This window comes from Nilaparvata lugens, chromosome 8 (genome assembly GCF_014356525.2).
Source record: "Nilaparvata lugens isolate BPH chromosome 8, ASM1435652v1, whole genome shotgun sequence".
NCBI classification, from domain to species: Eukaryota; Metazoa; Arthropoda; class Insecta; order Hemiptera; family Delphacidae; genus Nilaparvata; species Nilaparvata lugens.
The window spans coordinates 52,803,705-52,812,462 of record NC_052511.1 but is presented as its reverse complement, the minus strand read 5'-3'; the positions used below and the strand labels follow the sequence as shown (position 1 = coordinate 52,812,462).

At 36.4% G+C, this 8,758-nt stretch overlaps 1 protein-coding gene across 1 annotated transcript; it reads right to left on the bottom strand.

Annotated features, from left to right (window-relative positions):
• Positions 1-2,839: 2,839 nt before the first annotated feature.
• On the bottom strand, positions 2,840-3,619 carry LOC120352874 (craniofacial development protein 2-like). The gene has a single exon (XM_039435190.1). It carries the CDS (start codon positions 3,617-3,619, stop codon positions 2,840-2,842), a length of 780 nt encoding a protein of 259 aa, XP_039291124.1.
• Positions 3,620-8,758: the final 5,139 nt, after the last annotated feature.

Genomic DNA, 8,758 nt, shown 5'->3' with positions numbered 1-8,758 from the left:
TCTGGAAACTTTTAGAACTTCAGGAAAAACTCCATCTCTCAGGCATCTATTTATACAATATGTGAATGGATTTATAATATTATGAATAATTTCCTTCAATAGATTACTTGAAAAGCTGTAAATATCAACACTGGATGAAGCTTTGAAACTAAGTACTATATCAAGCACTTCATGTGTGGAAACTTTGTGAAATGAGAATTTGGGCTTATCCTGGTTAAGAGGGAAATTGAAGTTTTGCTCCAATAAATTAATTGCCGTTAAATTGGGCCGGTCAATCTTATCATGAACATCCATCACTGCGTCCAAGAAAAACTTATTCATTTCATTGGGTGTGAATGGAATTGGATCTTTTCGAGCCTCTTCCTGAACAGATTTTATTATTTTCCATGCGGCTTTGCACTCTTATTACTAGTAGACTCAATTTTAGAAATGTTATATGTTTTCTTAGCTCTATTAATTAACTGCTTATATGATCTTCTAATATCTAAATATGCCTTCCTAGCTTCATCAGTATTATCTCTCCTTGAAATATCTAATATACAATACTGTGTGTTTTCATTTTCGCTAATTGCGGTGTGTACCAGTTTTTTAGTTTTGTTTTTCTTGTTTTCTTTGCGCCTTGATGATTATTCACAACTATTTTTCTTTCAGGAATGAACATATTAAAATAATAATGTATTATATTGAAACAGTGTTCATTCCCTGATTCTTCTCCTTCTTCTCTGTCTCTTCCCCGCATGCCGTCAAAGCGTTGGGGTAGCCTCGACCCATCTTCTCCACTCCCGTCGATCCGCCGCCAGTCTCCTCATCTCTGGAACACTCTTTCCCCTTCTCCTCCCTATTTCCTCTATTCTGTCCTCGTACGAATACCTTGGACGGCCCACTGTTCTTTTGCCCTGTACTCTGACATTTACATACTGTTTGGCCTTTCTATCATCCCCCATCCGCTGTATATGCCCAAACCATCCAAGCTGCCTCATTTCTATCCTCTCGCTCACATCTCTCATGCCAACTTCCTCTCTTATCCTGGTGTTTCGAATCCTATCTCTCCTGGTCTTTCCTACTGATTTCCTGTGACACTTCATTTCCACCGTCCTGATTTTATTCTCATGGCATGATTTAATGGGCCAGCTTTCACTCCCGTACAACATGATGGGTTCAATTACTGATCGATAGACGTGATTTTTAATTCTTTTTTCTATCTCTCTTTTCCCAAAAATGCAATCCTTGATTGCATAGTAGGCCGTAGATCCCTTTCTCACCCTATTCATCACTTCCAGATCTATTTTTCCGTCCTCAGAAAACATTGTACCAAGGTATTCGTACTTCCCTACCTGTTCGAGCAGTTCTTCACTCACCATAATTTGAATATTCTCTCTCCCTCCTCTTGAAACCACCATCACCTTACTTTTACTCACATTCATAATCATTCCTCTTCGTTTCAGCTCCTCAGCCCATTCTGTCACTGATTGTTGGAGTTTCTGCTGAGTATCAGCAATCAGCACTATATCGTCCGCATATAGGAGAGCTCTTGCCCCAATCGGTCGCATGTTCCAATACCCTACCATCATATTCTGGGTCCTTCTCTTGCACACCTTATGGATCTCATCCATCACTAATATGAAGAGTAGGGGACTCAGACTGTCACCCTGTTTTACCCCCATCTCCATACCAAATTCATGGGACATTCCTCCACATATTCGCACTTTCGCTCTCATTCCTACATTGACACTAATGATGGCCTTGATCAGCTTTTCAGGTACTCTCTTTCTTTTTAAGGCTTCCCATATCACCTGTCGTGGAACTGAGTCAAAAGCAGCCTTCAGGTCTAAGAAAGCTAAATAGACAGGCTTTCCCCTCTCTAAAAATTTTGAGCATATATTCCTCAGCGATGACACATGCTCCTGGGCCTGTCTACCCGGCCTAAACGCTGCCTGTTCCTCCTCCATCTCTTGCTCTACAACTTTGCGCAAACGTTTCTCCAGAATACCCGTGTACTTTCATGCTCACTTGAGAGAGGCAAACCGCTCTATAATTTTCACAGTCTGTGGTGGGGCCCTTCTTGTGGATAGGGATGATAATATTCTTGGTCCATTGACTGGGAACTCTTTCTTGATGCCATATCAAGTTGATCAAACTTGTCATCTTCTCTATCAAGAGATCTCCTCCCCATTTTATTAGCTCTGGCACAATCCCATCCTCTCCCGCAGCCCTTCCTGTCCTCAGCCTTTTTATTGATTCTTCCACTTCATTTGTAGTGATCTCATTGGTTATGCCATCTATCAATTCATCCATCATTTGCTGATGCTCATCTTGGTCAAACCCTGTTTCATTCTCATTTCTTTGGAACTTATTTTCGTAGTACCTTCTCCATCTCTCCATCACTTCCTCCAACTGTGACACCAACCTTCCATTTTCATCCACTATTGATCTAGTCTGCTTTCCAAATTTTCCTCTCAGCTGTTTCACCGTTCTCCAGAAAGCTCGCCCATTTTCCGTCCATGCAAATTTTGTAGATCTCTGCCAAAATTTTCCCAGGATTCGATTTTTGCTAATTTGACAGTTCTCTTGGCAACATTCCGTTTTTCAACGTAGATTCTGTAATCCTCCTGTCTCTTAGAGCCTATAAATTTCTTGTATGCTTTCTTCTTCTCTCTAACTTTCATCTTGACTTCTTCTGACCACCATCTAGTTCTTCTCTTAAACCTTCCTACTACTTTCTGGCCACATACCTCCTCAGCAGCACCCATAATAACTTCTTTCAATTCACTCCAAATAAAATCAACATTATTTTGCATATCTTCAGCATTTTGCAAATTTTCAATCCGATTTGAGAGCTCTACTTTATATTTTCTCTATTTTCAGCAAGTCTCAACTCTTCATGCTTTATTCTCCTGTATGCTTTCTGTCTGCAAACCTTTCTTTCTCTAAAACCTGTGTCCGCAACCAGAAGTTTGTGGTCAGTGTCCAGTTCTGCTCCCCTTATGACCTTCACATCCCTAAAAGCATATCTAAGCTCTCCTTGATAGAGAATGTAATCAATCATGCTTTCTGCCTCTCTGCCTTCTCCAACGAATGTAATCTTGTGGATTCTCTTATGAATGAACCAAGTGTTCCCTATGAGGAAATTGTGTTGAGATGCATATTCAATCAATCTTTGTCCATTGTTATTCTTAATCACCTCACATCCATACTTTCCCATACACCCATTCCCCACCTGCTCATCCATTCCGATTCTTCCATTGAAATCACCAATCACTACAAGTTTCCTTGATTCTTCAGCTTCAATGGTTTCTCTCTCTAGCTGCATCCAGAATTCATCTTTCTCGGCCACATTTGCATCTTCTGTTGGTCCATATACTTGGATTATGCTAATTTTCTCTTCCAGGTCTAGATCTACTCTTATTATTCTAGGGCTAATGGCTTTCCAACTTCTAACTCTGGTGTTGGTTTCTTCATCTATTACAATAGCCACTCCACCGCAAGCTCTCCTTCCATCAGCTACTCCTGAGTATCTCATTACATATCCCTCCTCAAGAACTCTCTCTCCTACACCCCTTCTTCTCGTTTCGCATATACCCAACACCTTGATCTTATACTTTTTCATCTCCTCTACCATCTCTACCTCTTTCCCAGTCAGTGTCCGAATGTTCCATGTCCCAAATCTGATAAAGTGGCTTGTCCGTTTATTCCGTAAATTCCGGTCCCGTCCGAGGCTAGTTGTAGTTCTTTGAATCAGCTTTAAACCAGCGTGTGGGTGATTAGCCCAACGACGCCTTCTTTGGAGTACTTCTTCGTCTGACTCCTACCCCTCGACCTGTCCGGCTTGGGAGGCCCTGCTGGTAGTTACACTACCGCCGGCATAGCTCTCGGGGTTATTGGAGTACACAAGCCCCTCCACCAACGACAAGGTGTTGTACTCCCTAGGAGGGGCATTCCCTGATGTGAACCCACAAACAGGGCTGGGTAAGGTAATAGAACAGAGGAGGGGGATCGGTTCGCTAGCACGAATCTTGGTTCACAATCCTGTCTGAACCAAGTTAGCTGAGTTCATCCGAGAGTACCGATCAGCCAAGGCAATGAGCATTCGGTAAACCTCGGAATGAATCGTGAGTATTCGTGATACGGATACAGTGCCATCTTGAACTTGCTTATTACCAATAAATTTAAATTTGATGACAGTAAACAGTAAAAAAGTGGTAAACAAGGAATAGCCTAAGCATGAAAGTTTTGAGGTTATACGATATGGTTTCGGGTCTATACTGTTTACAGTTCTGATAGATTTCACTGCATTTTTCGTTACATAAATTGTTTTTGCGTGTAGAGGAATATAGTAATTTCTAGTGTGTTTCGTGTATTCGTGAGTATTTCTAGTGTGTCCATTTTATTTTAGTGAGAGTGTGAATATAATTTATTGTGTTACCGTAACAGAATTTTGATGAAGAAATTTGAATAAGGTTCAGTATTTGTTAAATACAAACATTATTTATATTAAGGATAGGTGTAAAATAAAACATGATGGTAGACAAACTCCCGAAGTAAAAATCAAACAAGAAAAATATGAACAGGAAAAAAAATCTATATTTGTAGAAAATATGCTTAATCTTTGAGGGGTAAATCCTTAAAATGATTATTGATTACCTTTACGCTTGATTATGCTCAACATTCTATATCCTCTTGAGCTTTCACCCCAATAGATCATGATGTTGAACCCCCAAGCTAAAAGATCACGAGCCGCTACTGCGTATAACGTTGCAAACGCTAAAAATGAAATTTCTCAGGAGACACAAAAAACTATCTTTATTCTGAAATTGAACTTAAAAACTACTTTTTCGAATTGTAAACTATATTTCTTTACAAAATTATGTTATGACTAAGTTGAAATTCTGCTTATTTGTTATTTGATTGAGATATTGCAATTTTTATTCAACTTTTTGACAGAAAAACGTTGCAAACGACGGCGTTTGCAACATTGTTCTGTTATTACTTTCCTCTTGATGGCGTTTGCGACATTGTTCTGTTTTCACCTGTCTTTTGATGGCGCTTGGAACTTCTATCATTTACATATTATATGAGCTGGCTTTACCCAGTTTATGAGTTGTGAGGTTATTTTTTATATTTCAGTATTGATTAAACCTAAATGGATGATTGGTGAAAATGACACTTAAGACACAAAAACTTTTCACTGATAACAACGGACTATATTACGCAAATCATTATTACACAAGATCATAAAAATAATGAGTGGTTGGCACTTTCACTCAGAAATTCAGAAATAATCAAACTGTATGTAGTCTACTTCATAGTATAGTTTCAGAGCAGTTCACCTCCAACACACACACAGTTCATACAGTACTGCGTGGCCAGACAAAAATTGTTTATTCATTTGAAACATTAGGCTACATTACCAATAATGAGAATGAAGAAATGAATAATGAAATCACAGTCAATAATGAATTATTTGACACTAAAATTAAACACTATTACCATATTATCAAAAAGTTGAAAAAGTGAATCTAACAATTTAAAAAATCATGTATGTGATTATACATTTATACATACTTTATACATCACTCTTGTTCAACCTTTATGTTCTCATAAAACCGAGCATACCTCTGAGGGATATACTGACACATATCCATGAGATCCTTTTTTTTTTTGCTGATTTAATTGGCAATGTTTCAACATACAAAGACGGAAAATCACAAACTTGTACCGGGGCACATCTTCTGCATCCTCTTCCATTCATCTTCTTTGCCAGGGAGTGCGTATTCCACTCCTGAAGAATATTGTGTGATGCTCTTCCTCTCAATGTCATGGGATCATCCTTAGTCATCTGATACCACACATGATTAGTGATACTGAATTTAGACTTCTCAAGTGAGTTCACCACAATGTCAATGTTTTTAAAGTCGTTTGTATTCATTTCACACACAGTAAATGGATTTGGTGGTGGCTTTGCATTTGCAATGACTTCTACCTATTGATGAGGAATGTAGATTTGTTTACCTTTTTTTCGCTTTTTCAATAATAGCGAAATCCCTATCATAGGGAAGAAAACTGTGCCCTGTTGTCATGAACTTCTGCTCAACCGAAGTAAAATACTCATTAAGAATTAGGTGTTGCATTACAGCAATGTGTCGCCAGTTGTTATTTTGGCCTACACATCTGTCAGATCACAACTTGAGGTTTCTAACCCAAGTAGCAAAACAATATTGTCTTAATATTGGAAGGAATGTTTTCCCAATATTGTTTAATATATTGTAAATGTTGGTCAATGTTGTCAAAATACTCTGACAATATCTTTATGAAACCTTTAATATTTTTTGAAAATATTTTAGCAATGTTGGTACATATTGCTAAGATATTTTGAAAAAATATTGGAAAATATTGTCACAATATTGAGACAACATTTTTTAAAAAATATTATCATCCATATTGTGACAAAAATTATCACAACATTGTTCAATGTGTTGGAAATGTTGGTCAATGTTGTCAGAATACTCTGTCAATATCTTGATGAAACCTTTAATATTTTTTGAAAATATTATAGCAATGTTGGTACATATTGCTAAGATATTTTGACAAAATATTGGAAAATATTGTCACAATATTGAGACAAGATTTTTTGAAAATATTGTCTCAATATTGTGACAAAAATTATCACAACATTGTTCAAGTGTTTGTAAATGTTGGTCAATGTTGTCAGAATACTCTGACAATATCTTTATGAAACCTTAAATATTTTTCCTACGATATTTGAAATATTGGTTGATGTTGGGAAGATATTTTCCTGAAATATTGAAATATATTAACACAATATTGATATTGAACCGATATTTTACAAAAAATTGTGGAAAAATCTATCTCATAATATTGTGAGAAATTATTCCACAGTATTGTGAGAACATTATTCCACAATTTGTACAAAATTTTTGACACTATTTTAAATATTGTGAGAACATAAGGGTACAGTTATACTATGTGCAAGCTTGCTCAAATAAGCACTTTCAAGCTGGTACCTAGTGCCAACTTACAGGTGAAAAACATTTTTTTTCAAATGGTGAAACACGTTATGATTTGCTCGGAGAGAATGGAACTAGCTCCGCATTATTCATGGATCAGTTCTATTCTCTCTGTGCATCATGAGGTGTTTCTATGCATGTTCTAGATTCTGTTTTTTAACTGTAAGTTTTCACTACCAGCTTGAAAGCGCTTATATGAGCAACTTGCTCATAGTGTAACTGTACCCTCATTACACAATTTAAAAAAAAATATAAATACATTTCTGCAATTTTGTAAATTTCAATTAATATTTTCAACAATATTGAGTTTCAGGGATTGATTATTCAATTAAAAACCGTAATTATAATCAATTACTAATTTTGTTTATGATATCAGTAAATTGAACATGTAGACACGTTTTTATGATCTTTTCTGTCACTACTATTATATTATTATCTATTCGAGAGGTTCATCTTCACAATCGATGTCGATTATTGTTATTGTAGCTGGTGTTGATGGCTGATTCCTGGAAAAAATGAAAATAATAAAAAAAATCTGAAAGAAAATAATTCAAAGCAGAAAATAGTTGATCAATTTGTTTATTAATACTTAATAGTTATAATTGGATATGAAATCATAACTTGTATTTTTATTGATAGAAGTTGTAGAGAATCAGATTCTGAAGAAAACGTTGAATGGCGGTGATTGTGTTAAAGTGACTCAAATTTCAGAAATCCCGATCGGAAGAAGACAAAATAGTCAAACCATAGCACATCTGAATCAGTGTTTAGTCTCTCTATTTTGATCATTTGATCACAATTTCTGAGTCTTGGGTAAGTTTTACACAATCATGCCAATCACATTCCCTCCAGAATGAAGTTATAGCTAGAGTACCCAATAAAAAAATTGTTGGTTGATGAAAGACAAGGTTATTAAAAACAAGGTTATTCCGATTTGAGGAAACTAAAATGATGGGGAACCCGAAAATAGTACAGATCAGAGATCCCGACTACATTTGAGATCACGACTGGCGCATTGAAAATATTAATAATATTGAGCTTTCATGGCTCATAACATCCACAAGGTTGCTTTAATAAAAAATTATTGATCAATTGAGTTTTACATTTTTACCAATGTTTTACTAATAATATCATGTTTCTGTAATGTTGAAATCAGATCTATTTATTAGATTTAGTCCAAGTAGAAACCAAGTGAAGTGTTCTATTTTGAGAAGTGTAACAAGATTACAACATAAATGATATTATTGTCTTGCTGAAAACAAAAAAGTGCATGCGCACGGTACTAGAATTTCTGATCTGTAGCACTTCAAAGGCCGGACACATATAAACGCACCGAGCCCGTGCCGAGGTACGGCCGAGCTACGCCCGCGACACGGTGATGGTGATAGGAGAACACACATATCCGTGCTACAGCCGAGCGGCAGCAGTGTCTCAGTTCTGTAGTGCTACTGTGCTCTGATTTCTGAATGTGTTAAACTATTGTTAATAATATAACACTATTAAAGCTTGTTACATCCGATTTAAATTTATATTTTTCAATTTTAAACTAATTACCTGTAGACACAGAAGATGAGAATCATAGTGCTGGTAAATATTTCGGTGCATAACAATACCACAATCAGTCATGTGTTGGAAATATAAATATAAGCAATAAAATTGTTATCTAAACGTAAATGTAAATCTAAACGTAATTGGTTTTGAATTTAAAATTTAAGACACAGTCATGGGTTCAT